We start from the raw sequence: 13514 nt of genomic DNA, 5'->3' as shown, positions 1-13514 counted from the left end.
GCAAGACCTTTTGGCTTTGCCAACGCTTGTTTACATTGCAGGTTAGGCTAACTAGCAGGAATGGATGTTTTAAGTTAGCTGCTAATAAAATAAAATAAAAAAGACATTATGAAAACTTCCAGAGGCTCGTCTTTTTTACAAAAAGCGGTCCCAGTCTATACTCAGTTTGTGTGGGAACTACGCTCGTGGTTCCTTCTCCAGCACAAAAAACGGGGCGCTCTCCATACCGGAAGTCCCAGTCCTCCTTCTATTTCCATGGCGGAGCTGTGGCGTCTCCTCTTTTTCAGTGGTCAGAAGTGGAGCCTCTGTTTGCTTTCAGCAACCAAACCCCCCAGTCTGTCTTCCCTTTCCATGGCGCGTGCCTGTCGTCACTTCCCATGGCAGACGCGCTCTCTTGGGCTACACTTCCGGCGGGTGCTGCAGGGTGGCGCTGTGGTTTGTAACCGGGAGTCCCCGCAGTGAGAGAGAGAGGCTAGAGCCGGAGCTGCACCGCCGAGCGGAGACCTCAATCCCGCCGTACGCACCAGTGTCCCGCCGCCCAGCGAAGGCCTTTGCTCGGCCCGCGCGCACCCGGCAGCGGAGCGCAGTCCCCAGCCGCCGCCATGCCCACAGTGGAGGAGCTCTACCGTAACTATGGCATCCTGGCCGATGCCAACGACAATGCCAGCCAGGTGAGCCCCTCCGAGAGACGCCCCCACGGTGGAATAAGGCGTAGGGAAGTTAGGGGCCGGCTAACCAGACATACAAAGGCGTGAAATGTTCCCAGTGGAGCCGGACAGAGGAGACAGCTGATAGAATGGCCGTTCCGCGGGAAATCTCGAGAGGGTGTTAACGTAGGAAATCCTCCAGAGGGGTCCTAGGGAGATAGGCCTAGTAAGATAAAGAGGCTTTAGTCAGACTGTACGCTAGGGAGAAGAGAGTGATTGAAAGGGGCATCTTCAAGTGTTGATTAAGGGGAGGCTGTGGTAACGTGTGTTTTCTTCTGTTCTCACTGTATTCTTTAAGTGGCGTTCTGTTACCATGGGGCTTCATACCTTTGTTAGCTAGACTGTTCTAGGAATGTGGAATGCTTGATGATGTATTAAGAATCTTATTCTGAGGCAGTTGGAGTTGGACGTCTTGCTTACAGGATGGGGCTTTGACATGTCCTACTTAACTTTCAATAAATGGACCTTTTATAACCATGGCCGGTGAATGTCTTTAGTCATTGCCTCATTTTGGCTTTGAGGTAGGTACGCGTGAGTCGTAAATGCGTTCTCACGTCTCAGTGTCCTGCAGTCACCATATAGACAAGGAGGGTGCACGTCTCGCTCTCCTCTCGGTACCCACACACAGTCTCTCTTTTACACATTTACACAATCAAGGTGATAGATATACACGGTTTCACATTTCAGGAAACCAGATCATTATAATCTATTGATTTCCCTTTTTTCTTGTTTTTAATCTTTACATCGGTGTCGGACAATAGTAAGGATTGTTTTTTTTTTTCTTTTCTTCAATTTTAGCATACTTCCTCACACACCCATGCATCACCAACAATTATTTCTAAAAGATCTCCGGCAAAGTGCCCTCTTGAAGGGCCTGTCAGACATTGCAGTGTTAGCCTAAAGAGGAGCATGGCCCGTGATGAAATATGTAATCTAATGGTGAGTGAAGGCAATTGTTCCTAAAGAGCAAATGCTGGTGGTGACCCTGGACTCACTGACTAATTGGGAGTGAGGAGCCCTGTATCATAGAGTAGTACTATTTTGGGAGACTGTGCACTGGACTGTATAATTTCTCCCAATCCCCCACCCCTGACCCCCTTCTTTTTCGTAACCTTATTTTCCATACTCCTGCTGTGTGTTGTGAGTGTCATTACCTTGCACAAAGGCTGTGTCTTTCTAACATCAAGAAAATGTCATTTGAAAGAGAACCAGTTCTGAAGCCTTGGACAATGGCTCCCCATCCCCTCTCTGGAAAATGTGTACAAAGTTGGTGTCAAAACCACCTATGTTGTTTTACATTCCTAGTACTTAATGACCACGTAAGCGAATCCTGCTCTGCGAAGTACTTTTGTGACCAGCGCTTGTTTCTGCATGACAACCTCATATGGGCGAGGATACATAATCTGAAGTTTTCACTTTCTGCTAGGAGAGCTGTCTTAGAACTATGCCTCCTGAGAGAGGGAAGGAGAGTTTCTGACCCTTTAGGAGAAGGCTGTCCATGATGAGGAGCATAGCGTGAAGAGCACCTAGAGAGAGTGGGCTTTCCCAGAAAGCAAATGTAGAAACAGCCTGCCATATGAAAGGATGACCCAATCTCTCAGAACAATTCTCGTGTGCACCGCAGCAAGTCTTTGCAAGTAAGGACACCACTGTGTCATCTAGCAACCCATCATGTGTCTGGGAACTGCTGCTGATTCTGGGGAAGAAGATTGCATCACAACTGAAGTAGAGTTATATCAGTCTTGAAGGCCTCAACTGCTGAAGACACATCACTTATGAATTGTCCTGGAAGGTGCAGATAATTTCCTTGGGTCACCTTCTTTTGTCTGGACTGCTGCAACCACAAAGGATAAGTTGTCACTACACTGAACCTGCTATGCTTACTCTCTCTAGCAATTCCTGTTCCAAAAGGCGGTAGGGCTGAGGCCCCCTTAGTGTGAAGCTGCCACTGCGAAGTGTGTGTATGCGCCTGCCTTGCTACTAGATCTGCAACAACCATTGATCAGTCAACGTAGGGCTTAGTCTGTGAAAGGAACATAGGACAAAACGTGTGCAGAGAAATCTGTCTCTAGGATTTAAAACTTTTTGTCCAAGTGATAACCTGGCAGTGAGAACTGTTAAAGTGCGCACTATCCACTAGGGTAAATAGAAAGGATCTGCACTTGTACCTAATTTGATGCACATGCCCACATCATGGACTGAACAAAATAGAGGACTGGGTGTCGTGTGCTTCCAATATGACACATTTCTGCAATATAAGTATATTCTTGTGTCTTGTGTGTTTTACTTCTACTCTTGTGTTGCTCTGATTCTGAGTTTTTTTGCACCATAGGGCGTTTTGTTTGCAGAATCTATGGCTCAATATTGCGTCTTATGATATGACGGTCCCTTTGAATATCTTCATTTGTTCTCCCGTGGGCTGCTTGGTTTGGCCTGCAAGCACTGTTTTATGTATTGATTACAATAGTGATGACGCCTTTCATGTATGGATGAGTGTATGCACTGTTTAATAATTCTTTGTGAAGATTATTGTACACGTGGGATTTTTCTGTGCTCCCTATTCCATGGTGAACGTTCCTCTTTAATATATTTTGTAGTTATAATTACCCCATTATTAGCGTGCTTTCAACCTTCCCACCAAGGCTACCCAGTTTTCAGTGTCATATGTCCTTTTATTTATTTTTCTGCCACATTTTTGTGGTTTATCGCTTATTATTATTACATTTTCGACCTTCCCATTAAGGCTACTCAGTTTTCAATGACATGTGTTCAGTTTCATTTTTCTGCCTCGTTCTTTTTGGATTTCTTATTATCCTATCACTGTGTTTTTGACTTTCCCAGTATGGTTTCCTACTTTCCAGTGTAATATGTTCTGGTTTATCATTTTTTATCCTGTCTCTAATATGTTTCTTTCACTGTCATTACAGTTTGTCAGGCATGGTTTTTTCTCTTATTATATTTACCCCTTTATTGCTGTCTTTCCTTCTAGACCACTCTTGAATACGTCTGCCATCTATTACTATTCTCTGAAGCACGCATCAACCCTCTGTCGTATTTTTCTTTTTTGGCCTCTCATTTCAGTATGTACATCATCTCTAATTATCTTTTCCAGTTTACTAACTATACTCCACTTTCCAACACATTATCCTTTCCATTGGTGTACCTTTCCATTTGGTCATTCCAATGTGGCAGTCATTTTCTCTACTATTTAAGGCACACATCAGTCCTTCGCCGCTTTCTTCAAGCACATGCAGTTTGGTGTAGATGGGTTTAAACCGCATGATTTGTTTTTGGTAACTTCAGTACCACCTTGTTAGTGTTTCCACTCATAATTATTGTATCAGCAGGTTATGTTTCATTTCCTTTATAGATTTCTAGCAGTTCCCCCTCTGTAATGGGGAGCCTTTGATTCTGGTTATTATTGATACTCGCAGTCCTAGCGCTTTTGTGCACTTGTACTAATACTTAGCATATCGGTTGCTTATGATCTATATAGCCCACACCTTTTGTGTGTCAACGCACTATAGTTTAGGAGTGAGAATGGTTTGGCCTCGACACTGAGACCCCAGCACTTATCACTTCTTCTTAGTTTCTTCTTATTTTTTTTCCTCATTAGTCTCTTTGTTGATTATAATTTATTCTTCCTTCCCTCCCCTTCTCTTTATTTTTTCCCCCTCTTTCTCTGTTTTCATCTTATTTCATAGGTTTTGGTTTAATGACGTACTTCATCACAGGCAAGGAATGGGATGCCCTTTTATGTACATAGGATCGAAACGTTGTCAACTATAAGCGCTATGACACAGGATTTTGATTGTGTTTTGACAAAGAGTGTACCAGTGTTAAGCTGTGTCAAACAATTTTCTGCCTGTGCTTGTTTTGATACAAGTTTCGTTTGCCCTACAGGGAATTTCCCCTGAACATTTATTCTGAATGTGTTGATAATGTTAATTTTAACTGTAAAGATCGACTGGACATTATTTTTTGTCTCCAGTGTATTTTCTATTTCGTTGTCAGTTAGGGACCTCTGATCCCTTACAAACACGTCATCCTGGGGGACAGTAGACATTAGAGGTCTCCTAGAACAGGGAGGGAATACCAAAAAGGGGGTATAGTGTCTTATTGAAGTATGCCATAAACCTGTAATTCAGATTCCCATTGAAATGATCTCTGAATTTCATCTTCCATAAGATACACATTGCAATACTTTCAAATCCTTTCTTGATCCAATTTTCTAGCCTTTCTGTGTCTGCCTGCTTTTGTTTCCAGACTGTGGACATTTACTTATTTTAAAACTAAAAGTTTTCTTCGTTGTCCTTTTGTTTTCATTGAACTAATGTAGTCCACAGCCCAGGGAAGCTCTTTCCTGTAACCAGGGAGAGAGGAGGAAAGTCTCCATCAGAATTATCAGGTGTTTGACGATGGGAGCATTGGCAGGTTATGGCTTGATATCCCGGTCTGTTTATGAGCCATCGCCACACTCTGGAAAGTGCACACAAGGACCTGTTCCCTCCCGCCCTCTAATGTTCCGTGGGTGATTGTGGCAGGTTCAGAAGTTAGTGTCTTATTTTTATGTCCTCGGTATGATAATGGCCTGTAGCTCCAATCTTTGGCATCTTCTGCTTCTGTAAAAGAGCCAACACTTGCAGCAGCACTGTATAACTGAACCACCTATGAGTAGCTATTTGATTAAACTGGTCAGGACTTTAGAAGAAAGTGTAGTGAATGTGCTGCGGTAGAGCCACGCTGAACAGCAGATTGCCATTGGTTCCCTGTTTTGGGCATCTAGAGACAAAGTTTGGTTGTTGATCCTGATCCGCTGATTAAGAGAAAGGTGTGAATATGTTTGAAGAGAAGAAGGGCATTGGTGTATAAAGGCTTTGGGTATGGGTATTATTGAGTAGCTGGTGTATTTGAGATCAAAGTGCACATTTAGCACCTGTAATTATGGAAATACATGTTGCCCTGTGACCTTGGATGGTAACAATTGGTGCTCAAGTTTAGTGTCTGTCCTCAGGAAATGGCTTCCACATGCATTAGAATTGTCGTCACTAAGTGTACCAGAGGGCTATGTCTGTCTTGATCAAACAACACTCTTCTGTGTATTTAGACATTGTCTTTGGATTGTATCAAGCGTCTATGCCAATAAGGTGGGGTGCTCCCAACATCATTTTGAGTCAAACTCCTAAAAAGACTCCCTCGTATTCCCTTTGTTATTCTCCTTCATCCTTGCAACTTGGGAGCTAAGCCTGTTGGATTTCTTTTTCCCCAACTTGTCTGAATCTGTTGGGACTCACTTTGGATACCAAAATCATGCTATATAGAAGTATATCAAACATGTCAGTCAACAGATTTCAGCCTTTTTCAGCATGATTTCTTCTTTGGATTTTAAGACATTGATGCATAAACTGTTGTTTTGTTTTTGGGATTCGGAGACCCACGGTCTTGGGTGTGGTACTCTCATTCCCAATGACTTCTGTGTGTATGAAGGGACCCTTTTGAAGATGACACTTCCTAGTTAAAGAATATAGCTAATATCCTCTGGTGGTTTCTTTTTGTGCTTGGCTACTTTTCAGAATTGAGTGTTTTACGACATCCTCTTAGTTTTCTGAGACATTTGCCAGTCTTTAGTTTGTCAAGGACTATTTAGCAATTTCATGTGCAGCACAGCAACATTAGGGCCATGTTATCTTACTCTTTAAGTAAATTATCCTGTTTTAGATTAACCTCGAATAAAATACCAAAATAATGAAAATTGGGAACCTTGGCAAGTGGTATGACCAGCTCAGTTGGTTGCAATATCCATTTTGATTGAAACACACTTAATCAAGTCTTTCAGGGATACTTCGATTCATGCCTTTATCATCAGACCCCAAAGCTTTGTCCTATTCCTCAGGTTAAAGGCACAGGAGAAATGTCCTTGAAAGCCAAGTGTAATGAACCTCTCCTGGCTTTGCCGTATTTACCCATTATCAGGAGTAAATTTAAGGATTGTTCCACCATAGCCAAACCTGTCTGGAATCCATATTGAACAGTGCGAGTCAGAAAGTATGCATGACTGAGAGCGAATGAATGAAGAGTGAGTAAAAAAAAAAAAAGGTAGGAGAATGAGTGAGCGATAGTATGTGAACGCAAGTTATAATGTTGTGCCATGCTTGTGAGTATTCACTTCGCAAATAGGAAAGTGCTGTAAGTCTAGAGGCAGTTGCCAGTGCTGGATACTTGGATAATTATTGGCAAATAAATCCATAGAAAAATGCTGGTGTGGGACATTGCTGGTAATCTTTGCATTAAGGGGAGCAAATGTGGCATATGGAAGGCAGTGGAAGGGGCGCCCATGACAACATTTTAGCCCTGACATCCCAGGGATAATTTTTGACACAAGAATAACCCATGGTATTTGAATGGCACCATTGTCAAATTGCTGTCCCTGGCACAATAGAGGTAATGTTTTCCATTTAGGGAAACTTTGGAAAAACAAATCCTGTTGCTGACCTACTGGAAGACATTTTATGGCCCTTTGGGGCATCCGTGGCCAAATGCTGGTGCTGAGGGATTGGGTTCAATCCTTATCACAAGTGATGGCAACTGTGGCATATGGAAGGGGAGCAGCAGCCCTCACATACTAGAATTCATTTTTGACTTCAGTCACCTATGTTATTTGGATGTCATCAATCAAACAACTCTGGCTTTGCTGTTTTTTATGTAATTTTTGCCATAACGGGGGCTTAGCTCCTATGATAGAATACAAGTCCTGGCATAATAAAGGTAATTTTTGACTTATGGATAATAATGGGGTCAACACCTGGGGAGCATCAGGCTTCTTTGGCTTGGCACACCATAAAATACCTTTAATGTTTAATGGGTGTGCGTTTTAGCAGATGGGTGCCCATTTTAGCAAATGTATGTGAACATTGTACTTTAAAAACAAATACACTTTGATTCCATTTTCTCTCTTGAAATTTTAACCCCCCCCCCCTTTCTCTTTAATAACAAATCAGATTTACTACAGTTTTTTTTTTATAACCAAATTTTATTGTTTTTAAAAGGAAAAGTACAGAGCAGAAGACACATACGCTACAGGGAATTCCATCTTCAACCCACCATCGACAATAATATTTGACAGTAATGCGGACCAGAAGGCAAACAACAAATCAGATCTTGTTACCACAATTATATTCATGTTCTCCCCCTGTTCTATGGCAGCAAGTCTACCCATCGTCCCCATATTTTCTCAAATTTCCGCGGGCAACCCCTGGATTCATATACCAGTTTTTCTTGGAGTTCCAGGCAGCGGCGATGTCTCTTTTGGCGACCAGCATGGCTGTGGCAGCCAGGGCTCGTTTCGCCCATGATCCTCCCATTTCCTCCATCACCCCTAGCAGGTCTAACTTCGCGGACCTCTGCACCTCCTGTCCCAGGGCCCTTCCCAGTTCTTGGATCACTTTGCCCCAATATGCCTTTATCACTTGACAAGTCCAAACCATATGGAAGAAATTTATAGGCTCAATCGAGCATCGTGGGCACCGGGCAGAGGGGCGGAGTCCCACCCTGTGCTGTCTGGACGGTGTCAGATATGCTCCGTATAAGTAGTAGAATTGCACTGTGCGAAGTCTAACCGATACCGACTTGGGTGTCATCATAGCCTCCCTCCATTCCGATTCCTCTAGGGCCCCAACCCATGACTCCCATCTGGTTCTAACTGAGCCCAGGTCACCAGGAGCGTTGTTAATTAACATTTTATAGATTTGGGAGATACCTCCCCCGGTTCCCCATAAGTAGTTTGGCCTCAAGTGGGTTAAATTCTGGCACGGGGCCTGCGGCTGGCAAGTGGACCCTCGGGGCATGTCTAAGCTGGAGGTACCTGGAAAACTGTGTCTGAGTTAGTTGAAAGTCCACCTGTAGATCCTGAAATGATTTCATAGCCCCCCCTCTCCACACATCACCCACCAAGGAGATGCCCAGCAGGTCTCATTCTGCGAACCCTTCCAGTGCTGCAGGCGCGTTTAACCACCTCCCCATCCACAGCGGGGTCTGAAGGGTGACAACGGTGTTCCAGCGGGTATGTCATAATGCAGCACGCCACGCCATGCCAAGAAAACCACCCTGGTTATCTCCTCAATGTCTCGGGGGGCGTGGTGCTCTGTATAGCACATACAGGATACGTCGGAAGCCCAGGATCTCCAACTCTACCCGATAGGCCGGGTCGTCCCATCCCCCAGTGAACCAATCATGGTTAACTGGGTGTCTAGGTAATACAGATAGGGATCAGAGGCACCCAGGCCCCCATCATATACTCCTCTTTGGCAGTGTTGTGTCGCTACTCGATGTCTGGCACCCTTCCAGTGGAACAGCCCTGTAGCGCTTTCAAGAGCTCTAAACCAGGAGCGAGGGATTGGGAGGGGAAAGTTCTGAAATGTATATAGGAGCCTTGGCAGGATCATCATCTTGTATAGGGCCACTCGGCCCATCACATTTAGCAGTAGAGTCTGCCATCTCTGCAGGTTCGTCCTGACGCGTGCCAGCAACGGTGACAGGTTTTTGGCCCATGTCAGTTCAGGCAGGAGGGACACCCAGATGCCCAGGTATTTAAAACTGAGTCTGCACAGAGGTATTGTGTCCTGCCAGTCAAAGCAGTCACGCAAACTACCCAGTGGGATCAGTATTGATTTGGCAGAGTTCGTTTTAAGTCCTGACTCCTGTTCATATTGCCGCAAAAGGCAGAGACTTCGTGGGCCCGTTATACTGGGTTCTTCCATGTACAACAGGACGTCGTCGGCGTAAAGCGCTGTCCTATCCTCTCGGGAGGGACCCCATTTCCAGACGCGCTATACTGAGTCTGTCCTGATCATCTGGGCCAGAGGTTCAATGGCCAGGGTAAATAGAAGAGGGGATAAGGGGCATCCCTGCTGCGTGCCCCTGTGAACCTCGAAAATTGAGGATAAGGCCCGTTGACCTGTACGCGGGCTGTAGTGTTGGTGTATAACGCTTGGACCAGACGACGAAACCTCAGTCCCAAGCCCACGCCCCGGAGCACTAAATAGAGGAACCCCCAGTCGACCGAGTCAAAGGCCTTTTCAAAGTCGATGAGTAAAAGGGCAAGGTCTCGGGGCAGTCGGCGACGTTCAGCCAGAGCCACGTGTAATCGAAGGATACAGTGTCGAGTACTGCGGGTTGCCATGAACCCACTTTGGTCTGGGTGGTTTAGTTGCAGTAGAATCCCCTTGAGGCGAGCGGCGAGGATAGCGGCGAAGATTTTTACGTCGGTATTAATCAGCGATATCTGCCTATAATCCGCACAGTGCAGCGAGGGGGGTTGGGTTTTGGGAAGCACTACAATAGTGGCGGTGTCTAACTCTCGGGGTGGAAGGATCCACCACTCTCCACTTCTTCAAAGAGGTTCAACAAGTGTGGTGTTAAGTCTTCCCTGAGTGCTTTGTAATATTCCGAGGGGAACCCGTTGGGACCTGGCATCTTCCCTGTACCTAGTGCGGAGATGGGTGTCCCAATTTCCTCTGTGTTAATAGGTTCGTCCAAGATCTGCAGCTCTGCCGCAGAAGTGGAACCTCGTCCAATAATCGGCAGGCCTGACCCAGATTGATCAGTGCAGACGCTTGGTATAGTGTTCACTAGTATCTGGCGAAGGCATTCGCTATTTCTGGGTGTCTCACAACAAGGCCCCCCTTCCCTGTCATAAATTTCAGGGACAATCCTGGAGGCATGATAGCGGGAAACCAGCCAATACAGCATTTTCCCGGTTTTGTCCCCCCCCACCCGTAGATTTTTGCCGTGGTAGCCCTCCACGGGTGCTTTGCAGCTTCTAGGGATTGATCTCGGATTTCCTCACGGATTAGGAGAAGTTGTTGCGTCGCCCCTTCACTTGGGTTTGTTGCATTCTCGTTCTCCAGACATATCGCCCGGAACTCCACCTGTGCAGTACGCTGGGTTCGTGTGCGCTCCTGGTCCTGTATCAGGCTTTTAGCCGTACCCCGCAGCACCACCTTACCCGCCGCCCATAGAATGCCCGCGGAGGTTACTGACCCTTCATTCAATTCAAAGTATTCTCGTTGTGCCTGCCGCAGCTGCTCAATGTAGCTCTTGTCTTGGAGGGACCACGCATTTAGCCGTCACATAGGACGGGACTGAGACCGAGCGGGACCCACGACGAACCGAAGCGGGGCGTGGTCAGACCCTCCCCTAGCTAGTATTTCAATGTGAGAGAGGGCAGTGCAGTCCGTACTCGGGAGTAGCATCAGGTCAGTTCTGGATTGTGAGCCATGGGCCGCTGAAGTGTGGGTGAATTGTCGCAGTCTTGGGTGCCATACCCACCAAGCATCACAGACCCCCGTCGCAGAGAACCATCCAGTGATTCCCGCGCTGATGCATGCCTATATACGGAGAGTGGACCGGCTACATCTAAGGCCAGGTCCGGGGTTGCGTTAAAATCGCCTCCCAACATAGTAAGCCCAGGGGGTAGGTCTAAAAGTAGCTTGGTGAGGTCCTCGAGGGTTCTACGAACCAATGAGGGAGGAGCATAAACACTGACCATGTTGATTGTGGCCCCTTCAACTTTGCCGGTGATGGCCACATAGCGTCCCTGTCAGTCCGTCCATACCTGGATGTTTGTCACTGGAAATGCACGATGTAGTAGTATGACCACCCCCCATCCCACCCCCCTGTGAACCCAGCGTGATACACCCTATCAAAACCCCTGCGGGTTAAGAAGAGGCAGTTATCTCCCAGGAGATGTCTCCTGCAGCAGGAGTACCTCCGGTCGATATTGGTGTATGAAGGCAAACACTGCTGTACGCTTAATCTTGTCTAGGAGACCATTAACGTTCCACGATATAATCTGTGTCTGATTCATGGGGGTAGGTGTCTTCGAAAATTCCCATAGTGAATACCATAACTCTCCATTACTGGGCCGGGGGACCTCGAAAAACCTTTGCCTTGCCCCCGTTGCTGCGGAACATGTGTCCCTATTGTGGTGTTTGTGTCTCTGTGTTTCCTGCTCTGTGTATTAGCTAATAAACACAAACATTGCAATAGCATAAAAACAATAACATCGGCCTCTGAAACCGGCCCAAAACTCCCTTGTCCCCCAACTCCCACCCCACCCCATACTTCCCCCCCCCCCAGAAGCATCTGTCGCCCATATATAGCACCTCACTTCCGGAACTAGTGAGGTAAACCGTCAACTAATAGGGTGGTGGTGGTGGTGCACCCCTCCATAATGTCTGATGAAGTATAGAAACACAGTAAACAGTAATTAGTTAAAATTGGCATAGTTTTCATCATCCAGGCAGTCTGTTTCATTTCCAGAGATCTCATTTGTGAGGTCACTGCACCGGACTGCGGGACAGGTCCATGTCCTCCAGGGGCCCCGACTGGGTCGGCTTCACCCTATGCGGTTCATGGCCCCCTCGGGTGTCTTCAGAGTTCTCCAGTGGTTGTGGGCTCTGTGGCTCCAGATGGCGGGTCTCCGAAGGGGAATCCGAGCGGCATCCGTATCGTACCCTGCGATGGCGTCGGTCGGGCTGTTGCCCCATCTGGTGGTTCGGTGGCGCTTCTCGCAGTGGTCTTGACCCATCTCTGTATGGACCCAGAGGAACCTCTTCTGTCAACCAGGTCCACGCCGTGGCCGGATGTTAAAAAAAAAAAAAAAAAAAGATAGTTCTTATTACTGTAGACCACTGAATGTCCACTGTTCTCAGCTTCTGTTTCACCTCTGTGAATGAACGACGCTTCTGTTGTACTTCTCACGTGTAGTCAGGGAAAAGGAGGACCATGGCCCCGTTCCAGAAAAGGTTTCCCTTGGAGCGTGCTTCGTGCAGCAGTGCGTCTCTGTCCTTAAAGTTAGAGACGAAGTATCACTGATCTGGGTGGGGAGCCCGGCGGGGGTCTCGCCTGCAGGGCCCTGTGGGCTCGCTCAATCGCGAACCATGGTGTGAGGCGATCTGTTGGCATCCAAGAGCGTAACCAGTCCTTCAAGTACATGGCCAGGGATGATTCTGCAGTAGTTTCAGGGAGGCCCACCATACGGAGGTTGTTACGTCTAGACCTGTTCTCAGCGTCTTCAGCGCAGCTCCGATGTGCGAGTAGTCAGCGCGCATCTTGAGCCTTGAGAGCGGTCACATCATCCTCCACTGTGGAAATCCTAGATTCAGCTTCCGTAATTCGGGCCGTGGCGTTGCAGAGATCTTGCCGGACCAGGGCCACGTCCACCCTAACTTCTCCTATCTTGGATTCAACAGCCACCTGGGATGCCTGGATCGCTTGAAGGCTTGCTGCTAGGTCGCCGGATGTCGTCTGTGGTTTGCCACCTCCGCTTGGGGCACGATCTTCCGTCCAGGACCCAGTTGCACCTGTGGTGAATTGGTCCATGCGTGTTTGCGCCGTCGTCTGCCGCGCTGACTTTTCCTTGCCCATGGTGTTTAGTCTCAGTCCCAGCCCCACAGGAGCTTCAGCGGCCGGGTCAACAGCGCAGTCTGGTGGAGCCGCCGCACACGAATTCAGGGCCAAGGGTGTTTTCTCTCTGGAGCCCAGGTCCGCAACGCCGTCCCACATTCCGCGGGTCAACCAAGCGATCTCGAGGACTCAAATCGCAGTCCTTTGACAGCCAGCTCGTAGTCTTTCGGGACATCGCCTGTGTCCCCGCCGGTGCTCCAGACCCCCCCGTGATTCCAAGTCTCAGTCACACACCCGGGTGGGGGAAGTGGGTGGAGGGGGAGAAGGCTAGCTCCCGCCACCTAGCAACGTTTTGTCAGAACCATTTCAGTCATCAAACCCACATATAACCAAAGCAAACAC

The 13514-nt window shown here is 47.2% G+C and overlaps 1 protein-coding gene across 1 annotated transcript in view; it reads left to right on the top strand.

The window, feature by feature from the left end:
• The first annotated feature begins 338 nt into the window (after positions 1-338).
• Positions 339-13514, top strand: part of API5 (apoptosis inhibitor 5) — a 65999-nt gene continuing 52823 nt past the window's right edge. Inside the window, exon 1 of the mRNA XM_069221811.1 lies at positions 339-671. Within this exon, the coding sequence (XP_069077912.1) occupies positions 603-671 (69 nt within the window). The 5' untranslated portion in view covers positions 339-602. The remainder of the gene's footprint in view (positions 672-13514) is intronic.

This window comes from Pleurodeles waltl, chromosome 3_1, assembly GCF_031143425.1.
Source record: "Pleurodeles waltl isolate 20211129_DDA chromosome 3_1, aPleWal1.hap1.20221129, whole genome shotgun sequence".
NCBI lineage: Eukaryota > Metazoa > Chordata > Amphibia > Caudata > Salamandridae > Pleurodeles > Pleurodeles waltl.
Note: the sequence above shows the minus strand (reverse complement) of the source record. Positions and strands in the feature narration are given on the sequence as shown.